We start from the raw sequence: 17,338 nt of genomic DNA on the forward strand, positions 1-17,338 counted from the left end.
CTTCTCTGTTTTACTTTGTTATATGCAATTTCCGTTATATTGGATCCAGGCTCATAAAAGCTGAAAATACTCAGGTGGAAATTTTGAGGTGTCTTATTAAAAAAAAAAAAATAAAAAGGACAAGACCAAAAAATAAAACCAACCCAATGAAAAGGTAACTACATTATTGAAATTCTTTATACACCTACAGCACTAAATTACTATGTTAAACAAGTTGCAAAAGAAATAAGAACAACAGCGAGTAATAATTTTGAGTACTTTGTGATAAGTGATGGTCTTAAGAGAATTTAACTGCTATCAGAACATTGAGATTTTCAATGGCAGCCAGAAATTGGTAACTGCAGCAGCTTTTATATAGCTTCACATGAGAGAAGAGTTCTTGAAGATAGAGGCTATCTGCAAGGACACTGTATAATAATGAAGTACTAAAGCTATCTCTGTTTCTAAATCATGCTAAGCCCAGATGTCAGGGAGTAGGATTTGCCTGTGAAAAGTGAATCTGAAGGGTCTAGATTTTTATTAGAATAGAAGTACAAAACAATGGAGAAATGAGCATTGAAAAGGCAGACTGAAAAATCTCTATCTAATTTATCTGTAAGTTGGCTTATTTCTTTCTCTCACTCTTTTTGGCACTAACTACTAAAAGTTTTTTTTCTTTCAGCACCTGCACGGTGAGGAGTACCCTACACTTCTATCACTAGGTTTATTCTTAAATTAAAACCCAGACAAATATAAACTAGAACTTTTATTCTATACTTCTGTCTTGACACACATAGCCATTTTTTTTGCAACTTTCTTCATACACAGACTGTTCCTTCCTCATCAAGTTCAGCATGCAAACAGCGAGTTTGGAAGGTCTAGTGTACATGGGTGGTCAAGGGTACTGCATTCTTCTTTTCTTTCCAATGAAAAACAGGCACTGGTAGAAAAATTGGTACAATGATGTTGTTTTGTTTGGTGGTGGAGTGTTTTATTTTGAAGAAGTCATATTTCTGCTTATTTTGCTGCCAAGACACAAGAAAGAAATACTTTTTTAAAAACCCATCTGTCCTTCCTGTGGCAACTCTGTAATTTAAATTTACTTGTAAAACTAGGGACTAATGTGGATGGATTTAAAATTTTATATTTATCCTACTCATAAATTCTTCTCACAAAATATTTTAATATGAAATACAGCTATTTTGTCAGAAATCTACTTCGCCATTCTGTAGACTGTCTGCTTTAAAAAAAAACACCTACTCTTTCACCTTCGTGAAATAGGATTTGTGGCTTCCTAGAGTTTGCACCATCATTAATGGTCAGGAATATTTTTGAATGCTTGTGAAATATTGGTTCTAGGAGAGTTGAGTGTGAACATAAGATTCAGTCAAAAGTAGTTCTGCAGAAAATGTTTCATACTTGTAGTAGTCCCTCTTAACTAGAATATGGAATAATTCAAACTCTCCTTAGGGGATTGGTATTTGTATGAAAGCCAAGAGTGTACTTGGACTCTTGTGTGCTGTTTCCCTCTGGAAAGTTTTGAAAGCTTAGAAACTGTGAACTACATTTTTGTAATATGCCACACAAAGTTTGGGAAAGTTGGAACAACTCAGAAGGAAACTATACTATCAGGGCATGGTCCTGGGGAAATACAGAAAATGCTCAGCACTTCACAGAATTGGACCCACTTACTGCTCTCAGGATTTGCAGCGCATCTGTCCACAAGCCTGAGTGACATTTTCATGGGAATAGCGTGGGAACAAAAACATTGATGAGATACTTCTTTGCTTAGTGCCTGCAGAAACCAAAAATAAAATTCAGAGCAAAATAAATAAAGCTATCCTGAAAGGAGAGCAATTTTAGAACTTCTGGAAAAGTAAGGATCTTAAAAGGGCTATCTTCATAGTTAATGAGCAATTAGTAAAAGGATTTATATAAATCCTGGCTTTTAATAGTAGATTTTATTGTCTTTTATGTGTATCCATATATGCAAACACAGCACTGTGTCTTCAACAAGGAAATGGACACAGCATAGACAGGAAGACTATGAGTCAGACAGTGTCCACTTGAGCCTTTGCTTACTGGAGTAGTTGGCAAAGTTCCTACTGACTTTAGCAGAATTGCACTTTGTATCAGTAATGATTTCTTTTTTCTATGAATTAGAAATATATCATGTATAGAAAATAATAATGTTTGGAACTTACATTGGATAAATGAATGGCAATATTGAATATATCCAATTTTAAGTGTCCCATAGAAGAAGTTCATAAAATAAAGGTTTTTTCAGACAAAGCATATCCTTCACCAGCCATTGTTTAAATACAAAATTATTACACCTATTAATTAAGAATAAAAGTGCAGTGTCACTTTTATGATATAAGGAACTGTGTCTACTTTAAGACCTTTTGATTCTAATTATCAGCATCTTAGAAATAAATGGACTAAAATATGGAACTTCTTACTCAAAAATATTTTTTTTATGAGAATGCAAGCTATAGAAATACATAGCATGCTAGATGATTTACAGTAAAAAAAAACTTAGCAATTGTAAGAAAATAGTGTTTATATGTTCAAAAGTTAAGATTAATTTATTTTTATGTATTAATCTTGTAATATAGTACACTGTTAGACATAATGCATAGAAAAGTCTATCACAGAACAATCAGAATAGAATCACAGTATCATAGAATGGTTTGAGTTGGAAGGCAGCTTTAAAGGTTATCTAGTCCAACCTCCCTGCAAGAAGCAGGGACATCCCCAACTAGATCAGGTTGCTCAGAGCCCCGTCCAACCTGGCCTTGAACGTTTCCAGGGATGGGGCATCCAACATCTCTCTGGGCAACCTGTTCTAGTGTTCCACCACCCTCATTGTAAAATTTTTTTTTCCTAATATCTAATCTAAATCTACCTCCCTCTATTTTGAAACCATTACCCCTTGTCCTGTCACAACAGGCCTTATTGAAGAGTTTCTCCCCACCTTTCCTTTCTTCTGGGCACTTGAAAGCCCCCAAACATCCCATTTAATGGTAAAGCATTATTATTTACAATTTAAAGATTAAAAAAATTAGTTGGTTTTAATATTTGTAACTGACAAAAAAATTGTCCAACTAGTATTCTTGTTCTAGTACCAGACCATGAGCACCCCAGTGGTCTTTCTCAAAAGAAAAAGAAGGATTTGGTTAAAGCATTTTAGCACAAAACAGCTGTGCAGATGAATGTTTTGTTTTCTGAAGAGGTATTTCAAGGTCTTGGGGTATTTTTTATAACTTTCCTTGTTATTGAGAACCTTGTTAAGGTTCTCAATGACTTTTTTGCCTCAGTCTTCACCGACAAGAGTTCCTGTCCCACCGCCCAAGCTGTAGAAGGTGCAAGCAGGGACTGCGAGAATGAGGAACTGCCCACTGTACTCGAAGAGCAGGTTCGGGATCATCTGAGCAACCTGAAGGTGCACAAGTCCATGGGTCCTGATGAGATCCATCCGCGCGTCCTGAGGGAACTGGCGGATGAAGTTGCCAAGCCACTGGCCATCATATTTGAGAAGTTGTGGCGGTCTGGTGAGGTCCCCGATGACTGGAAGAGGGGGAACATAACCCCAATTTTTAAAAAGGGGAATAAGGAAGACCCAGGTAACTACAGGCCGGTCAGCCTCACCTCTGTGCCTGGCAAGGTCATGGAGCAGATTCTCCTGGAAACCATGCAAAGGCACATGGAGAGCAAGGAGGTGGTTAGTGACAGCCAACATGGCTTCACCAAGGGCAGATTGTGCCTGACCAATTTGGTGGCCTTCTATGACGGGGTGACGGCATCGGTGGACAAGGGACGAGCAACTGACATCATCTACCTGGACTTGTGCAAAGCTTTTAACACTGTCCCGCACGACATCCTTCTCTCTAAACTAGAGAGACATGGGTTTGATGGACGGACCACTCGGTGGATAAGGAGTTGGCTGGATGGCCGCGCTCAGAGAGTGGTGGTCAACGGCTTGATGTCCATGTGGAGACCGGTCACGAGTGGCGTCCCTCAGGGGTCCGTGCTGGGCCCGGCCCTGTTCAACATCTTTGTCGGCGACATGGACAGTGGGATAGAGTGCACCCTCAGCAAGTTCGCCGATGACACCAAGCTGTGTGGTGCCGTTGACATGCTGGAAGGGAGGGGTGCCATCCAGAGGGACCTTCACAGTCTGGAGAGGTGGGCCCGTGCAAACCTCATGAAGTTCAGCCAGGCCAAGTGCAAGGTCCTGCACCTGGGTCGTGGCAATCCCAGGCACGAATACAGGCTGGGCGGGGAATGAATTGAGAGCAGCCCTGAGGAGAAGGACTTGGGAGTGCTGGTGGATGAGAAGCCTAACATGAGCAGGCAATGCGCCCTTGCAGCCCAGAAGGCCAACCGCATCCTGGGCTGCATCAAGAGAAGCGTGGCCAGCAGGTCAAGGGAGGTGATTCTGCCCCTCTACTCTGCCCTGGTGAGACCCCACCTGGAGTACTGTGTCCAGTTCTGGAGCCCCCAACATAAGAAGGACATGGACCAGTTGGAGAAGGTCCAGAGGAGGGCCACGAAGATGATCAAAGGGCTGGAGCACCTCTCCTATGAAGACAGGCTGGGAGAGTTGGGGCTGTTCAGCCTGGAGAAGAGGAGGCTCCGGGGAGACCTGATAGCGGTCTTCCAGTACCTCAAGGGGGCCTACAAGAAAGATGGGGAAAGGCTGTTTAGTAGGGCCTGTTGCGATAGGACGAGAGGTAATGGTTTTAAAATAGAGGGAGGTAAATTTAGATTAGAAATTAGGAAAAAATTTTTTACGATGCGGGTTATAGAACACTGGAACAGGTTGCCCAGAAAGGTGGTGGAGGCCCCATCCCTGGAAACGTTCAAGGCCAGGCTGGATGAGGCTCTGAGCAACCTGACCTAGTCAGGGATGTCCCTGCTTCTTGCAGGGGGGTTGGATTAGATGACCTTTGAAGGTCCCTTCCAACCCTAACCATTCTATGATTCTATGATTCTCTATTTGGATTAAAAAAAAAATATTTTGCATCGTTTCCTTAGGCCATTTTAGGAGACAACCTCATTTTTCTTTCCTCAGTGATAAAGAAATTTCTCATTTTTACTTCTTATATATATTTTTATTTCTTTTTTCTATCTTCTCCCTAATGGGAAAAAAAAAAGCAAGTTATTTCCCTATAAGCAATATCTTTCCTACTCTAAAAAAAAAAATCAATTATCCTGAAAGAAACAGAAGTTCTGTGTCTTACTTCTTCACTCAAAGGATGTCTTTTTGGTTTACTGCCTCTATCTGTCACCCACAACCTTGACAGGTGCTTAAGGTTAGCATAACTATCTATGCAGAGAACACTTGAAAGAACTTATTTAATTTCATCTGTCTTTCTCTGGGATAACTGAAAGCACAACATACTTAGCAAGGTCACAGTAATGGAGATTGGTGATTTTTAAGCTCACACTCACTTACATTTATATGTTGGAGCACAAACAAACTGGTATTCCAAGAATGTGGTCAAATAAGCAAATGAGGTCCAGATAGCATATTTCAGTGTTTATTCCCCTTCTTTCTATCTCCTCCTGCTGCCCAAGATAAAGCTACTGTCTTGTTGTGTGTTTCTACTCCTTACTATTTGTCTTCTCCTTGTAAAAGCAGATAGGGTCATTTATGTTAATCTATTTTGCTCTGCATTTTAGTAAACCAAGAAGAAACGTGGTAATTATCACACCTAGCTAACTAGGTGATAACTTACTGAAATGCATTAATTTGGCACTTACTTTCTGTGCTCACATCTGCTACCTTCCAAAGTTAGATGCACTTTTTTCCACAATAAAACATCACACTGACTCTCCCAAACCTGTTACTGATTTGGACATGATATCCCCATCCTTTCTCCATCATCTCATGATTAGCATCACTATTATGTGATTCTTCAGCTTCCTGAGCAAAGAACTATGATGTTCTGCAGAAAGTAAAGGTTTCATCATCATAGAAGAAATGCAGCTTTTGTAGTAATTTATTCTTGAATGCCTGGATAAAGCTCAAGATCAAGAGCCTCCCTGGGGATCTGCTTTTGATCCTTTCCCACCTGGTCAAATATCACAGTGACTGACTTCACATGAGACTGCGAGCATAAAGATTTGTGCCAAAGCATACATAATGGGTTTTAAAAATTAGTTTCTTGAGGTTTGCCATTTTATTTTGAGACAGAGAGAGAAATCTCTAAACAGTTGTAGCAGCCTGCTGCTGCTGACAATAGGAAGAGTAGCCAGCTGGGGTTGCTTGCAGAGATTCAAGAGAGCAAGCTCACAGAGGATCTGAGTGTTAGTGGGTGTCAATAGTTGCTGCCCTCCCAGTAGGTGTCAATAAGTTGCTGCAATGCGCTACACCTGATTTTCTTCTTCAGAACATAAAGCTGAACACAGTGAGGTCTTCTTTGACCAGTGTAAATACCAATCCTTCTTACATAATATTTAAGAAACTGAAATATTGTTTTATTGTTGCTAACCTCAGTGAAATCTGAGTCCAGGAGACTAACATTAGTGGAATTCAAAAACTTAGATAGCAATCAGTCATTGTATTTAGGCTGACCTCACAGAAAGATTATTAGAATAAGATTGCTCATTTACATATCTGATTATTTGTATTGCTAACCTTTTCTTAGTTAGTTTGTGAATATGCAGCTTCTGCATTATGATAGACTCTGGCACTTGCAGCAATGAGGTGAGCTTCCTGATTTTCATGTCTGCATCCTTCAAAATTATTAAGATTTTTATTTTCTTGGGATGAAGGAACAGGGCTCCTTTGTTTTCTTTGAGGTGTCTAGGGAAAGATAGGAATGTTTTGTTGTTGTTGTTGTTTTTAATTTCTCCTTTTATTCTGCAAGTAAGTGCTCAAAGGTATTTGGTAACTTAGAGTCATTGTGTAATTAATTTTATATTCTATCATCACATGATTGAAATAATTTTTTATTTATGTGAAACATGGATTTATTCTAAGGCTGTAAGTTTTATGTATAAAGAGAAGAGAAAAGACTGAAATCACTTGGGATTCCTGTCAGCCGTGTAGAAGCATTCCCCAGATTTAAGGGCTTTAAGGCAAAAATCACATTTGTAGACATTACATGATGTTGAAGCAAGTGGGAAACATGAGAGTTTAATTATCTTTTACTGCTGCCTTATAGAGCTGGGTGCCCTCTGGTTCCCATGTAGTTTAGCTTTGCCAGTGTTTCAGGGTTTATTGATGTGTTTGTTGTTGTAAAAGGTTTTATAAGATAAACATTAGCTAAACAAATGACTTCTGAGCTTGGGAAAAAGCTCTCTATGTGTAAATGAACCCTAATAGAACCTCTGGTGATTGATGAAAAGCATGAGCACTCTTGGGGCTGCTCCAGTTCTAGAGGTAGTAGTATGTCACATCTCAGCTTTGGTGTTAACATTCAAGCTATGTTTTCTTTACGGAAGAGATATGTGTGTCTAGTGGAACTAGAGGAAGCACAGGTTTTGTTATTACCAAAAGCTATATAAATGTTCCTTGACATTAAACTAAAATTTAACTGACCTCTCTTTCAAGTACTCTATGTCCACTGCAGTAATTAAAGAGCAGCTCAATTGGAAACATGGTTCCTTATCTGGGAAACTCCTGGGAAGTATCAAAACCAAGTTTATTTTATACATTTGTTTTTGTTCCAAGTCTTGATATGCAAATAAGCTGAGGTCTAACAATTGCTAATTAAAAATAATCATAATTATGTTTCACAAAATGTGTGATGGTAACTCTCGGGTTATTTAGGAACTTGCAGCTGCTGCTGTGAAGACTTTAGCATCCCTAACCAGAAATAACTTAATTCTATATAATGGTTGAATTCTGCAAGACAGCAAGCTGCAGACAGGCTGTTGTCTTATCTGTCATATAAACCAGCTGTGTGCAGTCCTGACAGATTTCAGAGCACTGGGAGCTTACTCTGATCTATGGGAAGTCTATAACACCAAACAGAGCATGGACAGCTATCCTAAATCTTTGTTTTGCACTTCCAGTCCAACAAGAGTTACACTATGCCAGCTCAATGATGAAGAGCAGGAAGTTACTAGACCACCCCAAGTGCAGGCTCTTGGCAAGGGCCTTGTGGAAGGAGAACTGCCAACCAGCCAGCTCTAACTTGAAGGGGTCTCTGTGCATGACCTCAGTGGCACAAAGAGGCTCAAGCAAACACAAACATCTAGTCAGAAAACAAAGTAGTTGGGGAGAGGCAAACAACTGACTGGAGGAGAACATATCCAGGCAAGCATACAGCTTTGTACTTCCAGTAGGACTAAATTCATAGTGTTCTCATAAACTTAGCCAGAGACCTTTGAATGTGACATTAATTTCTTTTTAAAATTGAGTTAATTGATGGAGCTTTATTGTTGGATGGATTTTAATTGCCTTCTGCTCTACTTCTAGTAATTGCAGTCTTTAGTAAAATAAAAGACTACAAAGAAGAAAGACCTTGCTAAATTCCCCTTCCAAAGAGGGCTTGACCTGAAAGTTGATGATTTTGTTTTTTCTCTTTCCTTATCCAGATGAAAATAAATCAAAATTGTAAAATTTGTGGAGAACTGAAAACTTACTCTAAAATCTTACTAGTTTAATAAAACCATGTTTTGTAAATAATTTTGAATAATAAACCAATCATTCTTGGTTTTTCTTCTATGTTATTGCTATGATTTCAGTTCAATGCTAATATCAAAATATTACTCTACTCTAAATTAATTATTATTTCCAAAAGGTATTTCTACATGTTTCCTCTCTTAATGATTTACACAAAAGGCTTTAGCTTTAAAAAAAAAAAAATCAAAATTTTCCAGTAGAGATATTCTTTTAACATTTTGTTGTAATGGTCTTTGTCGGCGACATGGACAGTGGGATAGAGTGCACTTTCAGCTACTTTGCCGATGACACCACCGTGGACACACTGGAAGGGAGGGATGCCATCCAGAGGGACCTTCACAGTCTGGAGAGGTGGGCCCGTGCAAACCTCATGAAGTTCAACAAGGCCAAGTGTAAGGTCCTGCACCTGGGTCGTGGCAATCCCAGGCACAAATACAGGCTGGGTGGGGAATGGATCGAGAGCAGCCCTGAGGAGAAGGACTTGGGAGTGCTGGTGGATGAGAAGCTTAACATGAGCCAGCAATGCGCCCTTGCAGCCCAGAGGGCCAACCGCATCCTGGGCTGCATCAAGAGAAGCGTGGCCAGCAGGTCGAGGGAGGTGATTCTCCCCCTCTACTCTGCCCTGGTGAGACCCCACCTGGAGTACTGTGTCCAGCTCTGGAGCCCCCAACACAAGAAGGACATGGACCAGTTGGAGAAGGTCCAGATGAGGGCCACAAAGATGACAAAAGGGCTGGAGCACCTCTCTTATGAGGACAGGCTGAGAGAGCTGGGGCTGTTCATCCCAGAGAAGAGAAGGCTCCGGGGAGACCTGATAGCGGTCTTCCAGTACCTCAAGGGGGCCTACAAGAAAGATGGGGAGAGGCTGTTCAGTACGGCCTGTTGCGATAGGACAAGGGGTAATGGTTTTAAAATAGAGGGGGGTAGATTTAGACTGGATATTAGGAAAAAATTTTTTACAATGAGGGTTGTAGAGCACTGTCCCAGGTTGCCCAGAGAGGTGGTGGATGCCCCATCCCTGGAAGCATTCAAGGCCAGGTTGGACAGGGCTCTGAGCAACCTGATCTGGTTGGAGATGTCCCTGCCCCTTGCAGGGGGGTTGGACTAGATGGCCTTTGAAGGTCCCTTCCAACTCTAACCATTCTATGATTCTATGATATAACAGGAAATTTCTGGTTATGGACTGCATTATTTCCCTAACTTCAAACCACCTGAGTGATTGTGGGTTTTTTTTCTTCTGTACAATAATCCAGTTAATTTTAAGTACTATGTATCCCAAATAAAGAAAACTAGAGCATACCTTCTAAATAAAATAAAATATCTATTTAAGGACTCCAGATGATGTGGAACATGCACAGTTTGAGAAATTATATAATGCTTAAAATGTATTTTCTCTCTGAGTGTTGTTGACCTCCATTTTCAGGTACAGGATTGCCCTTGTTTCCTGGAATAGTTATCTGTCATTCAGTTTATTAGTCCTTCCTTGGTAATTATATGTTGTGTTTACATTACCTTCTCTCTTTCTTGTCAGAAGCTCAGTGGATGGCTCTTCTTTAGAGTACTTTAGATTTTTGTGTGTTTGGATCATTTCAGTAGAAAGAAGACAACAGATATGTTTCAATCTACATAGTAATTACTGGTTTTAAAATCAATAATCCTATTGAAAAACTAAATATAACATTCATTTTTATGTTTGCAAGCTTTGGAAGGTTGGTCTCTTTTCTGCTTCTAATGCAATATAAAGCGTCCAGTTTTTTAGAATAAGAGCGTGGATTCGGTCCTGAAGCAGATCATTTCAGTGAAAAATACAATTCTTATTAAAACCATTTTGCTAAAAAGGAGCATCCACTAAGGCAAGAATTTAGACCATGATTTTTAATTGCAGGAATAAAAGGTGATTACCATAAAAGCACTTCAAAAAATGAGGTGTGGGATTTATAACAGCTTGAGCTCAGCACTGGTTGCCTGCTCACAATTACTGTGAAGGCTGGATTTTCCCTTTCTAGTCAAATCCCAGTATGCTAATGTTTATCCTGGAGTTTTCCCTTCACCTTGGATGGTAGGAGATATTATCTCTGCAGGCAAAATTGTAGAGAAATGCTTGCAAATCAAGATGTATCAGATCACTAGCAAGGAAATTTCCCAGCATGTCTGTTCAAACGCATACCTGAAAAAAGGCTGGATAGTTGACAGCCTTCTGTGATGGAAGGGCTTTGTAGAATATCCATCATGGCTGGATGGCAGCATTGACAATGTGATTCACGTAATGTCAACTGCACTTTTATCCTCTGTCATCTAAAAAAACCCCAGAAGTATTATTCTGGGGAAAAAAGTGTGGATTTAATGGCCGTAACTTAAAGATGGTATATTTTGTTTGCAAAATTGAAATATAGACTGACTCCTGTTGGTTTATCAGATACTATAAAAATAAATAGATGTCACTAGGTCCTTATTTCAGAAATTTTATGTTATATACTTCTCTACAGTAACTTTGCAAGTTTATACAAGCCTTTGCCATCTATGGTAGCCCTTTGCAGATGAGTCAGTCATGAGGGAGCTGTCTTGTTTTGTGAGTGCAAGGAAACAAAAAGATATATATAGAGAGAGATATAGATATATGTAGATAACTTTGCAGTGCGGTTGAGGAAGGGCCAAACTATCTTCAGTTCAGACTGGATGTGCCTCAGCTTTTTGCAATGGCATTCTTGTAGCTCAGCTTACCCTCACTGCTGCGCCCAAACATACTCTGTCTTCTTTAACAGATAATGCCTCCCTCTTTCACCTCCAAGATACTGCACACATCTCCTAACTATTTCTTCTATTCTGGGAAGATAGAATGCTAATTTTTTAGCCCAGCTTAGAGATGAAACATGTGAGTTTTGACTCTGTAATGGAAGGAAGCAAATTTAAGGAAGCAAATTTTCAAAATGAAGAACTGTGGATGCCCAAAATGAATGGTGGTTGTTTGAAATTATGGTATTTTTTTACATGTTTACTTCCTTTCCTTGTTAAAATATTCTTCAAAGCTCAGAAATAAAATAGATATTTTGACTTTGGTCAAACAAAACTTTTCACTTGTGCAAAAATTTTATCTTAAGTTTTGATTTATGAGAATTTTCACAATTTTCTTTCGTGCTGGAAGGCAGACTTTCCACCTAACTTCTAGTGAAATTCAAAGAAAATAGTTATTTTACCCAGTATTACTGGCAATCATTTCTATCTGAGCAAGGCAACTGCAACTTTAAAGAAAAATGTCCATTATAGTATTTTACATACACTTTATAGTCATATTTGCAGTCATAATGTATTTACAGGGAATCAGCTGCAATACAGCAAGGATGTATACAGAAATTTTCAATATGACATTTCAAGTAAGATTTTTATAGGTTAAAATTACATTCTCTAATTTAAAAGAAAATCTCGAGTCTGTTTCAGCAATTGTCTGATAGGGATTTCCTCTTTTTTTTTTTTTTTTTTTCTTCTTTTTTTTTCTTGGTGCTGCTAATAGCATACACTTTTACAAATATAGAGGAGCCTAACTTTGGAGGATATTTGATGAAAGCTGTGAAAGACGTGTAAAAAAGGCATGTGCCTGCTTTCTTTTTTTTTTTCTTTTAACACATGTGATCTGATCATGTGGAAATTGTTAGTCCAGTTCTTCAGTTCTATGAGGAGAGTGAGAAATAATGTGAAGTTACAGTGAACCCATCTGGCCAAGGAGGAAAATCCGGTTTACTTGCACCATTGCCAGAGATGTTAAATCACTTCCTGGGAATGCAATTCATTTGGAACATATGGAACTCATTGGAAGAAGGTCTCCAGTGAATTCAAAACTGCAGTGGAGATGAGAGCATTTCTCATAAGAAACAATCATGTTTTCCCACTGGGCAGCATGTAAGCAGTATTTGTAGCTGTATTAACAAAAACTAAATGAATACTAGGACTGTCTGAGGTCTTGTTGAACAAGGTTTGCTTGTGGTTTACTTTATTTCAAATTTTCAAGAAATACTATGTTCATTTAGGATTTTTTTTTCTCAGCTTTTAAGCAGTAATGGAACATTCTGACAGAATTTTTAGCTTATCGTACATCTTGATTCAGCAGAATTGCACTCTCTTTAGAAAACAGACATATTTGAAAGTATTATCCAAGATGTATTCGTATTTTGTGGATAAAAAGGGTAGTTTTGGGGGGTGTGGTTTGCTTTGTTGGTTTTTTTTTTATTATTCGGGGACTTTACATTTACTATATATTTTAATAAAATCGGAAGATTTACAATTTTTCTGTAAACTAAGCAAATCCAAACCTTTGAATAAAAAGACAGTGTGTGTATATATATATATGAGTTCTCCTTAAATTGTAAAGAATTCATGAGTAAGATTTGCTTGTTTATATATATTATTTCAAGGAAAACACCTTTTATAACTGTTATAATGGATTCAGAATTTAAAAGTATGCCACAGTACTATTTTCTGATCAAACATTCATATTATTTGTAGTCTTTACAATGAGAAGAATATTGATATTCTTTGGAAAAAAAAATATGCCTCCTGTTCTGTTCTAAAGAAAATATTTTACTTTCATTAATTTGCTGCTACTATAAGGACTGGTTTAGAGATAAGTTCTTTTTTTTTTTTTTTTTTTTTTTTTTTTTTTACTTGAATTCACATGAATTTGAGAAAATATTTGGTTCTTGGAAAATATTATACTTTTTTCTTCTGCAATCTATCAGTAAGATCAAATTAGAGAAAATGAGTTGTTCTGATTTTAAAAGCATATGCAGGAAGTTGAACCATGTCTTTTTTAAAAAGTGGGCCAAGTCTGATATTAGGAAGAAAAGTGAGGCAATAAAACGAAATCTCTGTATTTATATAATGCACTATGGAGGACTTAGAGTAGTGAAAAATGATAATGACAGGTACTCACCACTATATGAGGTCCTTCTAATTATTCTAGGAAAACTTATATGCTTTGCGATGCTATCATTTTGAATGTATTTCTTTATCTGTATACTCTAGTAGCATTTTTTTTTTCCTGTGCACCTGACTTGATTTTAGAACTCTTAGTTTTGGTAGGTTGTATATTCCGTATTGGTTTCTCTAGTATTGATCTTAATGAATTACTGAAGATTGCTATAGGAACATAGGAAGTACTTTTATCTGTAAACCTCACTGCTTTAAAATTGTTGGAACTTATAGTGTTTCTTCATCCTAGTTAAGTGAAGGTACTCATTTTATGACTTACACGTCTGTCCTGAGGCATTATGATTCTTTGTATTTCCAGCTACAGCTTTTTACCTGAGCTAAACCCGCTAAACAGCTCTAACAACCTTTAAGACTAGCATCTAACAAATCTACTAAAATTTATCTTTGGTTATAAATCAACATGTTTCAGTGATCATGAATTAGAAATATTACATATTTCCAATAAATTACTTGACATGCCAAATGGCAGGATTAACATTTTAAAATTTGGTATGCTCATAAGAAAAAAAAAATCTATATGCTGATATGAATGATGATGGCAGCTGATTTGGAAGTGTTCATTCTGGGCAAAGTCACTATAAGTACCTTGCACTGCAGTTATAGACAACATTATTCAAGCTCATTTAAGTCTGTCATAGAGCCACCAGAAAATTATCTTCTGTACTCGTCGCTGTCATATCCCCATTTAGTCCTGTAACTGCTTCCCCCCAGTGCATTGAATCACAGATGGTCATCTTGGTCTTGTGTTTCAGACCTTACAAAGGCTGTCCCCATCAAACTGTTGTCTTTTTCCATGACATAGTTTGTGATTGCTATGCTGACACTGTCTGGTCATCTCAATGTTGTCTTCTAAGCTTATTGTAAAGGACACCATCACACCTTCTTTGAGTTTTTTTACAGCTAAGAAAGCTCAAAATTAAAACACGATAATTACCTGCCACCGTATTTCCTTCTTTTGTCCTGACCCTTCCATTCCATTACACTACTGTTCCGACACTCTTTTTTCTTCTTCTGTTTGGTTTTCTTTTCCTCTTTGCTTGTTTCCTCAACCCCTCCTCTTTATAAATTTCTCTCTTTACAAATCTCCTTCTTGGACAAATTATAATAGTGAATCTGGGATTTTCTTCCTTATTTTGTTATTTTTCTTAGCCAGTGTAACCATGTAGGTCTGGGAAAGAGAAGGAAATTATATACTGCTTTTCAAAATTCTATCAATTCTATCAATTATTTTATTCTGTCAATTGTTTTTTAAAAATCTATACACGATGCACTTTTTCTTTCTTTGCAACTGATACCTTGAATTGTTCTGTGATTTTATTGTTTCTTAAAAATGTTAACTTTCTTCAGTCTATGGAAATTAATGCCTTCATTGAATTACTAGAGCAAAATGGTGCTTCTTCTGAACAAATATACCTTTGTACAAAGCAGGGGAAACACTTTTCAAGCAAGGGGCTGCTGCTGTTTTCAATAACATTAGTCTGACGGTACGACATTTTTTAATGTGGAACTCAAGCAACAGATATTTAACTAGTCAGAGTACAGATGAAACAGAATCATAAAAGGATTCCTATGGCTATTACCAATCTTTAAGGCATTTATTAATATATATATTTTTATGACATTTTCTATTTGAAATTTTGTACAAATTATCATCCAGGAAATGCTATAAAATACTGTTTTATAAGGCAGGACATATCAAATCTGGAAATGAAATTTTTAAAGTCTATTTTAGGAACTCAAAGTCTGAAACTGGCTATTTTGTGATTTCTGTCCATCACTCCATTCTTTCTTTTTTCTATGAAATCTGCAGCAGCAAAATCTGCTGAACAAAGGCTAGACTGACATGAGTGAAAGGCATGTAAAACTGATACTTTAACTCAGATGGCAGTTCTGCATACATTGCATACTCACTTTGATTTCTCATCCAGCCATTCTTACCTTTATGATATCTGTGCATTCTTTAATTCTGTTTATATGTATGCCATATAAATTCCATTTCCCTGTTCATTCAACTTATAACCTACTGATTCTATGAAAAATACATTCAGAAAGTTCTTCTGCATTAGTCTGAACAAAAGCATAATATGAAAGATTTTACATCTATTGCAAAAAGAAATATAAAAATTTCCATGTCCAAAAACAATTACAGACAATATGAAAACACTTCTGTTACTTGTCTCTGAAAAATTATATAAAAAGTAACAAGCTAGTATACTACAGAACAACATAAATTTGAATCTGAGTCCTAACTATATGAAGTCAATGGCAGAACTCGACTTCAGTTCTGCAGAAGAAAGATTTGGCATTTTGGTCTCATCTTTTTTGACACAGTTTTTGTCTTCACTCCTTCAGAATGATTTAGTAATTTCCCAGTGGAATTTTGTGGGCATGTATTTTAGGATGATTATTTCAAAATGTGATTGTTGGAATATCTTATTAACTCCATCTCCTCCCTTCTCTCCTAGTTCTTTTTTTTCCAACAGGAATTAGTTTCATAATAGATTATAAGGCACTCAAATGGGATCTGTATGTTTCTCTCCAGAGTGCTTAACAGAGTGAGACCTCAGTTCTCTCCAGACCCTCTGGATACTATAAAATGTACCTTAAGATTTTATAATGTTTCCTTAATATTCTTATTTTTTTAATAGTAGTATCATTTATTTTTTTCTTTCAGGCTATGCCAGTTATTTCAGAGAAGGAGAAGGCTGGTGAGTAACTATTTACTTGTTTTCTCTTTTTCTTGTGTTTGTTTTGTGAAATACAGTGTTATTTAACTGTAACACTGTATTGTGACAAAAGATGGGCTTCAGCTGTGGAGTTTTGACAAAAGATGGGCTTCAACTGTAGAGTTTTGAATGTAAGGAGTTACAGACCTGACTAATGTCTGTGTAAAGGTTATTTATTGTTTCCTGAGTAGGATACTTTTTCTTTCTGAAAACCAGTCCAGCTTTCTGTGTGATACTAAGAAAGATGTCTGAAACTATCCTACAAAGTACTCTGCTGAATTGCAGCTGCCCCTTACGTGTCAGTCTTCCTCTAGATACTATCTTGTTACTTGGTGTTAAAATCTATTTTGATTTATTTAATGTCTTGACTAAGAAACATGGTTGCCAATGGCTTTGTTCAAGTCAGTGGAATTTGATGACTTAGTGTGAACTTTAAAATCTGTCTTATAAGTACAACAGGAAATTTCAATTATCTGGAGTATTTCACTGGAGATAATAACTTTTATTTTGGCTAAGTTTTTCCAGAACATTGAAAGGTTGTTTTTCTATTCTTTCGTGTTATACCTGTTCCCTGAATGCTATATGTACTTTGGTGTTGGTATGTAAAACCTATTAGTGATTGTCTGCTAGACACTGGTAAATGGCTGTATTGTCATGATAAACACTAGGAAATGCTCCACTCTTAGCACTGGAGATCTCTAGAATCTCTGTTGGTTTCTTCTTCATTTACTTTAATTGATAGTTTGGTACTGTACTTCAAATATAGTTTGAAAAATACCTCAGAATATCCAGATGCCACCAAATGATGTTCTGATTTATGTCTGATTTCTGTTGGTGACATTTTCTTGCATTATCCTGGTTCAGATTATTTATTTTCTTTTGTTTATTAAGGGAGAGGAATAGGCTGAAAAAAAAAAGGTGTTGAGAGAAAAGCCACAGTGCTAATGAGCACTGTAAAATCTACAGAGCTATCTGGTCAGGATGTTGCTATTTTAACTCTTGAAGTTCA

General features: G+C 37.3%; 1 protein-coding gene across 1 annotated transcript in view; it reads left to right on the top strand.

Moving 5' to 3' along the window:
- DLC1 (DLC1 Rho GTPase activating protein) overlaps positions 1–17,338 on the top strand; it is a 236,805-nt gene that overhangs the window by 80,873 nt on the left and 138,594 nt on the right. The window contains exon 5 of the mRNA XM_086746475.1: positions 16,278–16,311. Coding sequence (XP_086602601.1) covers positions 16,278–16,311 — 34 coding nt within the window. The remainder of the gene's footprint in view (positions 1–16,277; positions 16,312–17,338) is intronic.

This window comes from Chlamydotis macqueenii, chromosome 4 (assembly GCF_036417535.1).
Source record: "Chlamydotis macqueenii isolate bChlMac1 chromosome 4, bChlMac1.mat, whole genome shotgun sequence".
Lineage (NCBI taxonomy): Eukaryota > Metazoa > Chordata > Aves > Otidiformes > Otididae > Chlamydotis > Chlamydotis macqueenii.